Source organism: Neomonachus schauinslandi, chromosome X (genome assembly GCF_002201575.2).
Source record: "Neomonachus schauinslandi chromosome X, ASM220157v2, whole genome shotgun sequence".
In the NCBI taxonomy this organism is placed as follows: domain Eukaryota; kingdom Metazoa; phylum Chordata; class Mammalia; order Carnivora; family Phocidae; genus Neomonachus; species Neomonachus schauinslandi.
The window spans coordinates 5,369,715-5,386,223 of record NC_058419.1 but is presented as its reverse complement, the minus strand read 5'-3'; the positions used below and the strand labels follow the sequence as shown (position 1 = coordinate 5,386,223).

At 44.9% G+C, this 16,509-nt stretch overlaps 1 protein-coding gene across 1 annotated transcript in view; it reads left to right on the top strand.

Annotated features, from left to right (window-relative positions):
* AFF2 (AF4/FMR2 family member 2) overlaps nucleotides 1–16,509 on the top strand; it is a 302,774-nt gene that overhangs the window by 141,402 nt on the left and 144,863 nt on the right. The window contains exon 5 of the mRNA XM_021682515.1: nucleotides 12,602–12,688. Coding sequence (XP_021538190.1) covers nucleotides 12,602–12,688 — 87 coding nt within the window. The remainder of the gene's footprint in view (nucleotides 1–12,601; nucleotides 12,689–16,509) is intronic.

The following is a 16,509-nucleotide window of genomic DNA, read 5'->3' as shown; positions in this document are numbered from 1 at the left end:
AACAGTATTTCCATCATGGCTGAAAATTCTAGTGAAGTGAACTGCCCCTAGCTTATCTCTTAAGATCTGCTCCGGGTCTTCATTCTGAGTCTGATCATTAAAGAAAACCAAATCTAGTTTTACTTTTTGACTACATACCCTTGACCATGTTTAGAGTTTATCTGAATAATTTATTTCCATCCTGAGGCTTATGTAGAATCTGTTGGTCAAATTCTACTCTAGTTCTGAGTAATACTCCTACTATATAAAAAAGGACCAAAAATCAGGCTAAGGAGAAGGAGATAAAGTGAACGTTCCACAAAAGAGAGAAGAGGAGAGAAATTGAAGGCAGTGCAGGGGAGTGCCCACCTACACTCCAGGTCTCGGGCAAGTTCCTTCCCCTGTGTTCCATAGGAGTGATCATGCCTTCATCCCCAGGCTCTGGGAGGCAAAGGGTACGTGAGACCCTGGCAGGGCCCCTTCCAGAAGAATGGTACTGTAAAAACCCAGCACCTGATTCATATGCACCCCTCCCTCCTTCTCTTCCCTCTCTTTCACTCCCCCCTTTCTTTTTTTTTTTTTTTAAGATTTTATTTATTTATTTGACACACAGAGAGAGAGCGCAAGCAGGCAGAGCGGCAGGGAGAGGGAGAAGCAGGATCTCAGCAGAGCTGGGAGCCTGATGCGGGGCTCGATCCCAGGACCCTGGGATCATGACCTGAGCTGAAGGCAGTCGCTTAACCCATTGAGCCACCCAGGCGCCCCTCACTCCCCCCTTTCCTACCCTCTCCAGCTTGTTCATCTCGTGAGATATTCACCTAAGGTACAACATTAAAGGAAGGACCACAGGCAACACTTGGACAGTTCTGGAGACTTTAGATGACCTGTTACTTCGCAGGGGAAGTTGCTCACTTACACCATGATCTAGTACTATCACAGGGACCCTAGATCTGGATTATTAACCTTGACATGGCCTAAGTCCTGTCAACAGCCACTCATTAGATTCTATGTTCATGGCAAGTTCATTTAATAAATTGAGGCTCCTCCTTCCTTAGAGGTGGACTTACTGGCTTTGATTTGCCATCCAGGTTGTGTGGTGCACACACATGACAAATGAATTGAGAAAGTAGCATGAGTAAGGCCAATGCTTTCAAAGCAATTATAAAGTGCCTCCTAAAACCGCCAAAATCTGATTGGCCTACAGAAAGGTGACCACGCCTGCTTCCCGCTGTCTGACGATGTTCCCTTTTAGAGAGCCCATCCTGATGGAGCTCAGTGGTGGTGAAAGCCCAGAGGTCCTTCATCTGCCACACGCTGGCTGCATGACTCTTGTCGCAGAGGTTGCTCTTCACTGGGACTCGGGAATCTGATCTATGAAATGAGAAGTAGGAGAACTACTTGCCTGGATTCTTGAGTGGGTGAAACACGGTAACATAAATGAAACATCGAAACATCCAGGGAATTCTAACCACTAAATACATGCAAACTTCTATTGGATTTAATTGTGACTCTTCTTAATGGTTCAGCAATTCCAAAGATTCTCAAACTGTGACTTTGAATTCCGTGTTTCAACCCTTCACAGGCTCCCAGTCTGCCTTTGCTGAGGAGTGTAAATTGCCCCTGCAATGGTTTTCCTAATTATTAAATATATAAGCTCCTTTCATGTATTTTAATACAGGGCATTTTTTTTTCTTTTTCATTTTTGACCACTCGGTGGTTCATAAGGCACTTTGCAGCTTTTCAAATTGTCACATTTGTTTAATTAGCCCAGAGACCCAGCCACGTCGATTTCTGTCAGCTGTATAACAGTCTCTGTGGGTAGCTTGCAAATCCCTATCCAGGATTGTTTTTAATGATTTTGCACATTTCTTTTTGAAAGCAAATGAAGGACAGACTAGATGAGCAGGAGCCAGTGGTAGGAGAGGGTGGGGTGCTGTTTGTTGCACTGGGGTGAAGCATGTGACTAGAACCCACTAGAAAACCGTGGTCTGAAGCCCAGGGGGAGAGTCCTCCATGTGCATTTATTTACCTCAAGCCCGACGTGACATTTGCTCAGTAGAACTTTTCCACGGAAGGGTTTGACAATGTTCTCTTTGGATCTTCTCTTTGGTGCTTTCCTAAATGTGTAGCAGGGAGTAAACGTATTGATCTGGTTACCCCCAAGAGATGGTATAGGCTGAAAACAGAGGTTTAAAGAGGATTTAGAGACATCCATGGGCAGTGGATTCCCACACAGTCATTAAAGAAAGCTTGGAGGGGTGGGCGGGGTGGGGGGAGGAGTTGGAACATGTCCCTTTCTCATGGTGTGCAAATGCTTTGGGTGCCTCAAAGATGTCAATGGGAAATTCTTAATAAAAAGACTCTGTGATTGTTACCTTTTTATTAAAAAAAAACAAACAAACATGACTAGGTGGTGATGCAAGAATCAGATTGGATTTTTGTTTAGTAAATACTTAGTATATAGTATCTCTGTGTTCTGATTTCCAAAGACGTTATCATGTCAGTAGCTACTTCTAGCTTATGCTGTTCGGCAGGCAGCTGTTTTCACCGAGGCAGAGAGGGGACAAGCCTTCCTGATTTTAACACAGGATTGAAGCTTTATAGCATGCCTATGGGGCAAGGTTTTATGTCCACACTGCCTGGCCCCTAGATTGTTCATATTGAGTTTAGAATGTTCTCTTTCTCCATTAGCCAGACGTCCCTTTAGAAAAAGATATGGCTCTCACTTGTGCTGCTTCTTTGCCAGTCTTAATATGGAATAAAGAAGCTATTTATTTCCCATTATTTGAAGTAATTGCAGAAAGAAAGTAATCTGAAGAGAGGAGTGAATGTCCAGGCATTGAAGAATACTCAGCCTGTTAGGGGCTTGGAATATTCTGAGGAGGCTTTCTGAATCAATTTCACTGAGGCTTAGTCGTGGTGGTAACGTTATTAAATTCAGGCGACAGCAAAGAATTTGATGCCTCTGTTGGCTTATTTTTATTTTTTTACTTTTTAAAAAGATTTCATTTATTTATTTGTTTGTTTATTTATTTATTTACTTGAGAGAGGGAGCACAAGCAGGGAGAGGGGTAGAGGAAGAAGGAGTGGGAGAAGCAGACTCCCCGCTAAGTGGGGAACCTGAAGCGGGGCTCAATCTCAGGACCCCAAGATCATGACCTGAGCCAAAGGCAGGCGCTTAACCCACCGAGCCGCCCAGGTGGCCCTGCTTATTTTTATTTTTACTGGGGGGCAGTGTGTTGATGGGGGAGGAGGTCCTGGTGTTCAATAGCTAGACAAACACCTTATCATCAGTTTGTTAGTTAATTTCATGTGAATGAGGCAAACCGGTTCCCTTTCATCCCCCTGGCGCTGTGATTCTGTGATTCTAAGAGGAGAGACAATTCCATGCAAATCATATTGGCTGGAGTTTCAGCTGTATTAGTGGCCTGACGCCTTATTTTTACTGAGCTCAGAAATAATGAGAGAGCAAAGCTACAGCCAAGTTGTTCACTGGAGGGCTCTTTCCATGAAAATAGATATTACTTCTTTTTTCCTCAGCAATTTAGCCTTTGTTCCTTCTAAAAGCCATTGTCATGAACTCCTCATTACCATTTTTCTTAATGTGATAAGTGTAAACTACAAGAAAGCTATCATGTATGAAAAGCTACAGCAACCCTTAGAAAGGAATACTGACGCCTTGTGTAAGTCTTTAAAAAGGCTCAGACTGGGGATTGCACGAAATGTCTCCTCCTGTCTCCCTTTGCCTGGACTTGCCTTTCACTTACTGTAGAAGCCGTGTCTCTGCACTTGCAGTCTCGATCTGTCTGTCCCGCAATGTGAGTGAGATCAAGCACATCTCTTTGGTGATTTCTGGAACATGATCACAAATTGAATGTGACTCTTTTTTTTTTTTTTTTTTAAAGCCAATCTGACGGGTTTATTTTAGTTCTACTTTTAAACAATAGTAATTATTATCTTATACCCATTCCAATTACAAATACTCTAGTTACCTAGATAGAGCCCATCTGTGCCTCGTGCCTGTATCTGGTCCAGCTACCTGGCTCTTATATACCTTGCCGAGAGTAGACACACAATAAATGTTTTCTTGGATGAATGAAACTAAATGTAGATCATTAAAGATGGTGCTGGGGGAGCAGCCAATGAAGGTGTGTGAATTTTATCAGATTGCTTTGGCTGACCTGGAGCTAAAAGAGCAAATTAGAGGTTAACCATAAAGAATTCTTTCATGTTATGAGGGTATGGTATGTCATTCCTTCCAGTGAAGTTGCTCTGGGAAAAAAAATGGCTATACTATTATATTATATTTTAAATGATGGTCATTTGGATGTAGTTGATGGCAAAATAATTTGAAACATAAAAGCTAGAAACTGAACAGAGAAGTTTAAAAATCACTTTTGAAAACGAGTAACAGTGACAAAATTAGCTTCTGGATGAAAGAAACAAGTCCTGAGTTAGAAAGGGAAGAAATGGCCTTCAGGAAACCTCAGAATCCTCTGATGCCTGGACTGGACCACGGAGCAGAAGCCCTCTACCTAGGTTTCCTCTTTGCTCCTGTTCTCTGCAAAAGCATTTCTCAATGGCCAGTACTTACAGTTCTTACTCTTGAACTTGTGCTAATTTTGCCTTTACCGAAGAAGGCAATTTAGATTGAAATCAATCTAGCAACGTTTCCTAATGGGGTGGCCAGTCTTCTGTACTGATTGGTTCAACTAATGGAGACAGATGTCCTGAGAAGGGTCCAGATTTACAAGGCAATCGTCTATTGGGGTGTCAAACCCCATTAATTAGGTGGGCTGTGGCCTCGGGTTGCCGCTGCCGAAAACACATGCAGACCTCCATGGGTCTGGTTGAATTCTGCCCAGTGTGTCACCATGGTGGTCTGCCCACTTGTTGCTGCCTTTGCAGAGGTTTCTTGGACTCTGAATATGGAGCATCTCACGAGTAACTGCTCATGGCCATACACATCCCCGTTTTATATTTAGTGAATGAAGTGGAGTCCATTGCATCTGGCAATGGCAAGAAGGTGGACTGATTGTCTGAATGAACACCCAGTGAAGCCGCAGGGTCACTGATCACTGTGCTCCCCAACTGTAAATTAGAATTAGGGCCTTTTAAAGTAGAATCCTGGTTGAGGGGTACCAAGATGAAGGCAGCCAGTGTGAGCTGGACCTTTTGCATGTACAGCCCTAGGGCTGATGGAGAAAATTTCCAGATTCCCTGAAACAGCGGCCAGGACTGAAGAGTTTTGAATGAAGCAGTCAGTTATTTATTTGAAGAAAGAAATAGTGCCAGGGTTTTTATACCATGCCAGTGAAATCATAACTTAGAAACTTTTAAAAGAATTCACCTTTTTTTTTTTTTTTTCTGGTGGACTGCATTTTGTGTTGGCCCATTGTTGGGAAGTTAATGTTTAATAGGAGAGTTGATTTGATACTTCTTCCCTACCAGCACTTGCATAGATATCAGGGATGCAGTCTCAGGAGACTGTCTTAAGACCATTCCAAAGAGAAGAATGTTCATTCAATTTCAAGGAACAGCATTGTGACCACCAGAGAGGCTTGGCAGGAGTATTAGTGATCAAGCCCAGAAAAGTCTATGGTTCCACTGTTGTTGGATTTTCCAAGAGCTGAGCAAACAATCAGACAAATGGGGCGGTCAGCTGTCCTCCCCCACCATCCCTGGGAGCGTGATGAATTTCCTTAGCCAATTTGGTCAGCCATGTTTGTATGTCATGTAAAATAAACAACAAACAAACAACAAACCCTGCTGTTTCAGATTCAGTTTTGCATCATAAATATCCTCGACTTTACCGAGATGAAGAATATGATCATAGGCTCATGGAAGGCAGGACAGTTGGTCCTTAACCTCCCTGCCCTCCCTTTCTGGGAATCCCATTAAATCTCCTGTCTTTAGAGATGGGCCCCCATGCCTTCTAAAGCAATAGGCTCCATGTTTGGAAAGCTCACAGGAACAGAAAATCTTTTATAGTTTGAGCTAAAATGGGTCCCCTGGTAACTTCTACCCATACGGCGAGTCTTAACCTCTTGGTCCACAAAGCAGGTCCCAGATTTCTTCCACATGAGAAGCCCTTAGGGTATTTGAAGGCACCTCCCAGACCTTCCCTCTGCTTCCCTCTGCTGTAGACTAAACGTTCTCTTTTAAAGTGCATGTATACATGTGATGAGCTTTCTAAGCTCTTGCAGTTCTCATAGCTGTCCCTAGTAAGAGAGTGCCATATTCCAATGCCCCTGCTGAAATGGGCCATCTGGGCCAGCACTATCTTTCCGATGTGCTCCGTCCCATACAGTGTACCAGTGTGTGCAATCAGCTACCAGCTGACAACCACACTGTGGGTGTTTAAAATCCTTGAGGTTTTAGCCTGTGAATTACAACTAAGTCAGCTCGGCTTCCTCATTCTGCACGTTTGCACTTGGCTTGTGGCACATCACTGTGGTTTTCGTGTACCTCTGCTAAAATTTATCTTCTTGGCTTCAGGCCAGGTTTGCGAGATCTTTCCAAATATTGATTATTCACCATTTAGTGTCACCTACAATTTTGATAAGCAGATATTCTGTATGTTCTTAAGTTATTGATTAAATGAGATAGTGTTTCCGACAGTTATTTCTTACACTCAAAAAACGCAATAAAAAATAAGGCATTATTATCATTAAAACTGGTAAGCAGGGAAGGACCACCAATGACAGAGCCCTAGAGGCAGCCTTCTAGGTTGACCTTCTGTACTCAACAATTTGCGTAAGCGTACTCAGCTGCTCTGTAAATCCACCTTAGTGCTCGATAACGCACCTCACATACCCCCACCCTTAGCTGTAGGAATTCTGTGTGAGGTTTAGTACATGCCTTCCTGATGCCAAGATGTGCTATGGCCATTTCCCAGTCTCCCAACTAGGATCTCATTTCCCGAGTGCTGTCCATGTTCTAGACTGTGGCCTGGCCAGGGTTAAAAAGGCCCAGTAGCTCTTCCCACGCGCCCTGCTTCCTTGCATGGGAACTTCTCCGACCCTGGCCAAAGGCCTCCATCCTCCAGCCCTTGTCCTCCCAGGCTAGGGAGGAGAGCCTGCCAAAAGAAGCAGGCAGGTGCATGTTTCTGCAGGGGCTGCATGCTGGTCGGCCGCACTGGGAGTCGCAGCCTGTGCAGACTACAGTTGGCGTGTGGGTCCTCTCCCAGCTGACTGCTCGGCTCCCTGCCGGGGCCCCACGCCAAGCCTGCTCCAGTGCCCATGGTCCATTTCCTGTTGAACAGCCAGCCCACTGCTGCTGCAGAGAACGGTGCTAATACTCTCAGGGAGAAGCAGAACCTCCTACAGGCCAGTTAGCAATTGATAGCGGATTGAGGACTGAGGAATTCTGAGGCCCGATTCTCCAGGCCGGCCCCACTGGGGACCTCAAGGGCCCTTGCCCCTTACTGCCTAGCAGCCCTCATGCCTCATTCCACCTCACTCCCCATTTCTGGCTCTTCAGCGAACCATCAGGGCCCGTGGATACAAAGGTTCTAAATCATTTATGCAAGCAAATTGGGTTTTCTGGTAAGTTCTTGCCAGCCTCCCACCCCCCACCCACACACACACGACGGGTTTTGTGCTGGAGGAGGGAGGGCCCTTTGGCTAAAGAAGCAGATTGGACTCTAGTGAACACACCTTGCAGAGTCGGGACCCATGGGCTGGACTCCTTGGTTTCAGGTTTTCGTCAGTTTTGAAGAAAAAGGAAGGTGCTGATGTTCCTGCGTCCTTAGGCCCTGGTGGCATGTCAGACTGCGCAGTGTATATATTTACTTTCCTATTCCGCTTCCTGGAACTAAAAACAGGAAGAAAATTATCCCCTCCCCCAGTGGAAGTTGGAGTCCAAGGTCACGTAAGTCCAAGTCTCTGTGAAAATAAACTCCAACCTGATTTTGTGGACTTCTTCTATTCAATCATATTTGTGTTTTAAAACCACTCAGCTGTTCCCATGTACTGTTATTCTTAATCACAAGAATTTGTACTCCCCAAATTGCAGCTATTTTATTCTTAGCATTTCAACAGAGGGAAGGGGCAAGGTGTACAGAGCCCCTCTCGTCTGGAGCCCTGGACAGAGCCTGAGCTGCCTGTCTGCTAGGCTCATGCTGGCAATGCTCGGGCTTTGCTCCCAGGGCTCGTCGCGATGAGTCTTGGGTGTGTTCGACACCGTGCTATCCAGACCCCTTGCCCGTGCAGTAGCTCCCTGTCCCCTATGGCAAGCCTGTGGACGTGGTGGCAGAGGTTAACAGAGTTGACAGCTGGAGAGCCCCCGGAGGCCATCTCAGCCAAAGCCCACGTGCTGTAGGTAGGAACACTGAGGCTCAGAGAGGGCAAGCAACTTGATCGGGGCCACTCAGGTAGCTTTTGACCAAACTGGGACATGAGTTAAGCTCTCCTTACTCTTAGTCCAGGGATCTTTGAGGGATCTTTCTGCCTCTGACAACAGCAATGAAATATGTAAGATATCACCATTGCATTCATTAAGATGGTTATTTGAAAAATTAATCATCTCTTCAGTTAACTTTTCGAGGTAAGGACCTTAATATTTATGTTATGCTGTTTAACCTAAACATACACTGCTTGGACATCTACTATGTGCCATGTAAAATGTTAGCCTCCGGAAGGAATACACAGGCAGACACACACACATATGTGCACACCTGCGGCTCCTCTCGCCTTCACTATGAAGCCTTTCCCAAAAGCCTCACACAGTGGATTCCTTCCAACACGCCTCTGCACATTCCCCTCTCAAGCACATCAAGCAGAGTGAGCTCTTCTCCGGGAGGATCTTGACTTTTCATCCTTTCTAGGTCCCAGTGACTGGTACATAATGACTACTCGGTAGAAGTTAGTAGAACAAAATGCAGGGCATCCACCAAACAGACCCAGTCATTTACTAGTTGTGTGGCCTTGAACAAGTCACTTGACCTCTTTGTGTCTCCAAAGGAGCATGATGGTAAACCCTGCCTCTTTAGTTTGTAGCACACAAAGACTGAGTGTAGAAACTGAGCTCTTGGGGCGCCTGGGTGGCTCAGTTGGTTAAGCGACTGCCTTCCGCTCAGGTCATGATCCTGGAGTCCCGGGATCGAGTCCCGCATCGGGCTCCCTGCTCAGCAGGGAGTCTGCTTCTCCCTCTGACCCTCCTCCCTCTCATGCTCTCTGTCTCTCATTCTCTCTCTCGCAAATAAATAAATAAAATCTTTAAAAAAAAAAAGAAACTGAGCTCTTGGCACACTGTAAGCACTTGGTGAATCTTGATATGATTCTTCTTATTACTATTAATTCAAACACAGAAACTTCAGACACTAATAATAATATCTCATATTCACCAGTTACTACGTGCTAGGCACTGGAGATACAAAGTTGAGTAAAACAAGGATTGGGACAACATCCTAGTTACTACAAAGAAGAGCCAGCCAGACAGCTCTGTGTAAAGAGAGTCCGGAATCCAGACCTTCTTCTGCTCCTCAGCCGGTGGTGCACCCAGCTTGTATGTCCCAAGTCCAGCAAAGTGATTCTCCCCACAAGTTGTTTTGGATTCATTAGAGTCCTAGCCATGAACCACGGTATGGATAATTTGGTGGAGAAGCAATCACTGGTGGAAAATTGGGCCTTATCTGGGGCGCTTGGGTGGCTCAGTCGGTTGAGCGTTCAACTCTTGATTTTTGGCTCAGGTCATGATCTCAAGAGTCAGAAGATTTGAGCCCCCTGTCGGGCTCCACGCTCAGCGGGAGTCGGCTTGAGATTCTCTCCCTCTCCCTCAGCACCCCCTCCACCCCACTCCTCTCAAGTAAGTAAATAAATCTTAAAAAAAAAAAAAGAAAAAGAGGGGTGCCTGGGTGACTCAGTCAGTTCAGTGTCCGACTCTTGGTTTCAGCTCAGGTCATGATCTCAGGGGTGTGGGATCGAGCCCTGCATCAGGCTCTGTGGTCAGCATGGAATCTGTTTGAGATTCTCTCTCTCCCTCTGCCCCTCCCCCCACTCATGCTCTAAATAAATAAGTAAATAAATAAAATCTTAAAAGAAAAAGAAAATTCAGCCTTTTCTGATTTTTCTGGGTCTGACTTTGAAGTCTTCAGCTCACATTAATAAACATCCACGCCGTTGTTAGAGATTACATAGAATGCTCTGTTGCTTGTGAAACCTATCCTCTGTCAAATGCTGAAAGATAACACATCATTACTTACTTAGTCCTTTCTCCATTAACCATGTTTGTCAACTCTACAGTAACAGTCAACCTATCTGGTGTAGCAGAATGTGCACTTTGGAACTGGTTACCAGCATTCGCTTACCACTGCCTAATGGGAAGATGAGCCCCTGCTTTATTTCTCTCTCAGGGAGGATTGAGGGAGCCCAGAGATGAAGGAGTTTCAGACCCATCTCATGCAAGTGCGTGCGTGCATGTGTGCGCATGTCTATGTGTGTGTGAGGTTTTTGTTGTTAATGGAGGGGTGACGCTTGGTGTTCAGCTTGGGCATTCAGCACTGGAGCCTATTGTAAAAGCTTTGGCAACACTGTGCAGCAGGTGCTCATCCTACCTGAAGAATAGGCAAACTTAGTACAGTTGGATACGGGTGCATGGGGGTTCTTATCTTGGGAATAGCGAGAACATAAAAATAGATTAATATCCTTCAAGTGTGAATGAAAAGGATGACAATGGAAAATCTGCTGTGAGCTTTCCACACTTTACAGGTCTAGCTCATTTTGAGAAGTGAAAGAGCTTGCTCCAACGTTCCTTGCTGAAGATAGCCTTTCAGGAAATTATATTCCTTTCAACTGCATCTTCCCTACTTTAATCAAATGCATCGGTGGTAACACAGAATCGGCTTGCCATTTCATGAAATCTCACGTTTCCAGAGAATCAGTTATAATTGAAAATGCAAACGTGGTCACAGTTCTGTGTGGCCTGGCCAGCAGGGTGGTGTGCTTGGATGGTGATTCAAGATAATCCCATTATGCCACAGAGTAAATTTGAGGAGGGAGTTCATCCTTCCAGGTGTCTGAAACACCTTTTCATAAACCCAGAGACACACCTCTAAAGCCAGTGGTAAAAAGGGATGTGACGAAGCCTCTCATTGATGGAGGCGTACTCCCTAGTTGCTGATAAGAGACAACATTTCTTGATCCCAGGCTGGGGCCTTACCGCCCCTTGGTTAGCTCTGGCTAAATAGGACCTGTATGTTTTACATGGGACAGATTTTGGAGAAGACCAGCCTTCATCGGAAAAAGAAAACACCTAACATGTAAAAGAAATCATTCAGTAATTGGAATTGGGCTTCAAACTGTTGTCACAGAGAGTTACTTTGGGCCAGTTTTGATGAATGCCTAAGTAGCATACAAATGTTATCAACTGCATACAAATGCACAACTCAGAAACACTTGAAAACAGTTTCTCTCTTAAGTAGGTTAAGCATCCCCTCTAAATCTTGCATGCATTTTTAATGTCCTTAGCGCCTCCTTTTAAATAGTGCTAGGTAGACTCCAATCTGTGTCAGCCCTTGTCTGAATCATACTTACACATTCTGCTTCAGCACTGCCGCTGTGAATGAATCCGTCAAGTATCTCCCTGCATTACAGCTCTTCATACATCAAAGGCTCTTTTTGAACTGGGTAATTATAGAAGGGGGGAAAAAAACATGTTTTAGTGCTACCTGAGAGTTCTTATTAATATTACCTTTGAAATGACTAATTATGTTACCCATAAAGATTGGGGAAAAGTATTATGTAACTGACTCATTAAGAAAAGGCCTTTCATCAAATTTGATCCTCTCCACTCTTCCCCAAAGCTCGCCTTTTTTTTTTTTTTCCATTATTGCATTGATTTTTATGTTGAATGTTTATACACCAGAATGTCATGAATGCAACATAGGCTGGCCCCCTCCTGCTTCACAAACTTTGTCATCTCTGGTGCTGGGATGTTGAGCCTGTGATTTAATTACCCCTCATCTTCGGGTAAAGCATGTTGGCCACGAGCCCTAAGACTCAGTCAAGATTTGAACAGCAGCTCTTTTCAAACCAAGGGTTTGAAGGGATCGAGAAGGTGCCCCTGCTGATAATGGAGAGTGGGAACCTCAGGGGCTTCTCCTTCCTACGTTGAGACTCGAACTCACGGGAACACCGTGTGTCTGAATGAATGAACAAGCTCCAAAGGTCTCAGAGTAAAGGCAGCACCAGGGGATGGGATTGCTGTCTTCCACCAGCTGAAGGCTTGTCATGTGGCAGAAGAGGAGATGAGATGTGTTCTGTGCTGTTCCAAAGTACGATCCATTGGTAGAAGCTCCTGGGAGACAGGCGTTCAGCTCACAACCAGGAGCAATAGTGTGATCGGGCTGTCTCAACGTGGGACTGGCTGCTTCAAGCATTAGTGAGCTCCCTGTCCCTGGCTCTGTGCGAGTGGATGTCGGATGGCCCCTTGCATTGTAGATAGGCTTCAAGCACCAGGATGGGGCAGGGGAACGGAGGGAATGGATTTAAGTTCCCCTGAAAACAATTAAGGCCAACTGAGTCCGTAAGTATTTATAAAGGGCCCTACTGAATTTAGTGCCAAGAAAGTGTCTGATTTGCTAAATGCCCCAAAATAAAATTGCTTTGTTTTTCCTCACCAGGAGATGACCCATTCCTGGCCTGCTCCTCTCACTGCCATGCATACTTCCGGGAACTCTGAGAAGAACACACTTTCCATCCCAGGACAGGTCAATTCTCTTGCTGCCTCCATTTTCCTTTATCTTGTACCAGTCTTCCAATTGGAGTCTTAAAAATACAAATAGCCTTGGTGTTCTAGTGCCATAAAATCTAGACTCCCGCGGGGCACCTGGGTGGCTGACTCAGTTGAGCGCCTGACTCTTGGTTTCGGCTCAGGTCATGATCTCAGGGTCATGAGATCAAGCCCCGCGTTGGGCTTCATGCTCAGTGCAGAGTCTGCTTGAGATTCTTCCTCCCTACCTCTCCCTCCCCCTCTGTTCCTCTCCCTGCTCACACTCTATTTCTAAAATAAATAGAATCTTTTAAAAAAAATCTGTACTTCCTCCTGCCCCTCAGAATGTTAATATAAATCTCATTTTTCCTGAAGGAGAGTCTTTTTTTTTTTTTAAGATTTTATTTATTTATTTGAGAGAGAGAGAGAGTGAGCAAGTGAGAGAGAGAGAGAACATGAGCAGAGGGAGAGGGAGAAGCAGACTCCCCGCTGAGCAGGGAACCCGATGTGGGTCTTGATCCCAGGATCCCAGGATCAGGACCTGAGCCAAAGGCAGACGCTTAACTGACTGAGGCACCCAGGCGCCTCCCGAAGGAGAGTCTTTAAGAGCATATATGCACAGATGCTGCTGGCCTGTGTATTGTACTACCTAGAGCCCTGCCCCTGTCCAAGTTACTGTGCCCAGAACGATAAATCGGAAGAGTGAGCTCATCCCTTAAGACCAACGAGGTGATGTAACAGGGACATCCAAGATTTTTTTTAATTAAAAAAACCTATACTCTTCCCCCTAATGGGTCAATTTTCAATTTTGCGTATCACCTTCCAGTCCTTGCTCACAAGCACACAGATCTTTACACGCCAGCACATCATATTGATAGATCTTCTTCTTCAGTTCTGTTGTCAAATGTTTAATTTTTTTCCTCACCTGCTCCCAGTAAGAGTTTTTTTCTCACCATCAGGTTTTAAAATGCCTAAATAACCACGGCTATTTTAATAACACGCTCTAAAAGGAAAAGTAATGTCTTTCTCCCTTCCTTCCTTCCATCCAATTAACCATCCATTCATCCATCCATCCATTTATTCAAAAACCATTTTCTGAGGGCATACAATAGACTTAAAGTTGGGGATGAAGAAAAACCCTCCATGGGTTATCAGCTAAATGACAAAACAGTGCAGAAAGTGTCTGCATAGAGAATAGAAGGTTCAGAGAATTATCTGACAGCCCCCGGGTGTTGAGGAAGTGCTCAGAGAGGTTGCAGCATTTGTAGGATGCCTACAACTTTGACAGGTGGAGAAGGGCCCAAGAGAAGAACACTCCATGCAGAAGAACAGGATGGGCCAAGGCACGAAGAGATGAGGGCTCATGATGGCATGATCCATACTGGGGTGGTCTCGAGTGGCTGGTTCAGAGTCTATGTAATGGGAAGTGGAGAGACATCTGAACCCCGGGCAAATGAGTGCATCTCTGTAATTTAGACCTTGAATGTCAGCCGAGGAGTTTAGACTTATTTGTGGAAGGAGAAACCCAGTCATCCTTCAGTTTCTAGGGTCATGAGTTTAACAATAACATTGGCCTAAACTGCATTTAGTGATCCCCGCCCGCCTTTGAAAGGGGTCAGAAGTAAATGAGCAGCAACCCTCTCTGTCTGCGTCCGGTGTGTGTGTCATTCCTTCCTATATGCCCACTGTCCCTCCTTAGGCCACTCTGGGCTTGGGGTCCTCCTCCCTAGCATCCCAGCCAAGGGATCCATCCAGCCTTTTCAGGCGTTGAATCTAACACTGGTTCAGCAATTGCAGTGTTTTCAGCTGTGTTCTCCAATTTCGGAGATAATTTGCGCAAGTTGCAATTTTGACATTTACAAGTGTATACAATAGAACCGGTTGTTTAAATAGGCTTTTGTAGTAACTGCACAATTTGGAATCAGGCACAATTTGCATTTTCTGCCAATTATCTGTGCTCCCATCGACCGCATGATAAAGGTAGAGGCAACTGGCATGAAATGGTGAAACCAGGAAGGATACACACCCACTCTTTTGTTTCACTTGGTTCCTGCCAAAATGTTGGTTTGAGAGAAAAGTACATCAACAACATAATGCCAGGACGTGCCTCGCCTCATTCTATGCACATACTATCTAGTAAATAATTCAATCCTCATTACAACCCAAAGAGATTGGTAATTCGACTCTCCCTAATTCACAGAGGAGGAAACTGAGGCACGGAGTAAAGTCATGTGCTCCGAATCACCCAACTAATAAATCAGGGAACCAGGTGTTTTGGCGATGTGTTTATCACACAGATTTACAGATGCCTCGGTTCCAATTCCATTTTCCAAAACGTCGCCGTGTACGGTTAATACACAGGCCTGGGTGACCCCCCTTTCCTCAGTGTTTGCCCCGGACCTAGGTGACGCCACCCTCTCAGAAAGCATTCATTTCGTACATTTATGTTAGAGCTGGAGCAGCCGAAAGGGTGCTGTCTTAATGGCCTTGGGAGCTGCAGACCTGGCTGCTTTTAATCCTGGCTCTGCCAATCGCTAGCTCGGTGGTCCTGCTCCAGTTCTTCTGAGCCTCAGTTTCCCCATCTGCACTATCTGTGTGTGTGTGTGTGTGTGTGTGTCTGCGCACGCACGCCTGCGGGCACTATATAATCCCAATGGATTTTTCAGGCCAGGTAGTCAGTGAGTCTGCAGACTTACAAAAACAGACACAGTTGAAAATTCCCAACTTACTGAAGTTTACTTATCCATCCCAAATTGAAAATGCTGTGCTTTCTCATAGGGAATGGAAGGGCTCACGAGGAAGGGGGTACGTTGCTAAGCAGAGGTGGGGGAGCTAATAGTGTCCTCAGGGGCAGTTCAGTAAAGCCTTCGTGGAGGTAATCGAACTCCAGAGAGAGGCTGGCAAACTACAGCCTGTGGGCTTTTAGATTTTTAAATGGTTAGGATTTTCAAAAGAAGAAGAATATGAATAGTTATGAATATTATGAGTTACTATGAATGGTATGAAATAACATGAGTGATAAGAAATTGAAATTTCAGTGTCTATAGCTCAAGCTTTCTTGGAATCCAGCCACACTGATTCATTTACGGCTTAGCTGTGGCCACTCTCACTACAGCGGCAAAGCTGAGTAGTTACGACAAAGACCGTATCCCACACCCCCCCCCCACCCCGCCAAGCTTAAAATCTTTAGTACCCGGTCCCTTACAGGAAAAGTTTGCCAACCCCTGCTCTAGAATCTAGATCGTGTGGGAGTGTCTGATTGTGGGATTACCATCAAAGTAATTATTGAAAATACTCTCACTTAAGTTTGTGAAAACAATTTGACATCATTGTATTCTATTACTAAAATTACTGACGTGACACGTCTACAAAAGAAACGCACAGATCAAAGTTAGGCCCTTTTTTAAAGATTTGTATTATGGGCATCAACAATTATGGCATGAACAATGCAGATTTTTTCCCACAACCAGGCTATTTCCAATCGGGGCTGGGTGTGTTTGTACAGTAACTTGGGTGATATCCAAAGGTGTTTCATTTGTTTGGAATTTTGGTTTTAAAAATCTTACCCAGCTTAACATTAAAATGGTATTAAGGGGCACCTGGGCAGCTCACTCGGTAGAGCATCCGGCTCTTGATCTCGGGGTTGTGAGTTCAAGCTCCACATTGGGTGTGGAGCCTACTTAAAAAAAAAAAAAAAAGTATCAAGAATACATACCTCCAATGACCCAAATTCTGTAAATAATGCAATCCTCAAATTCATTTCATAAGTCACTGCCCCGATGCCTTGAACAACTGACTGTTGGGGTCTAAAGTCCAGAA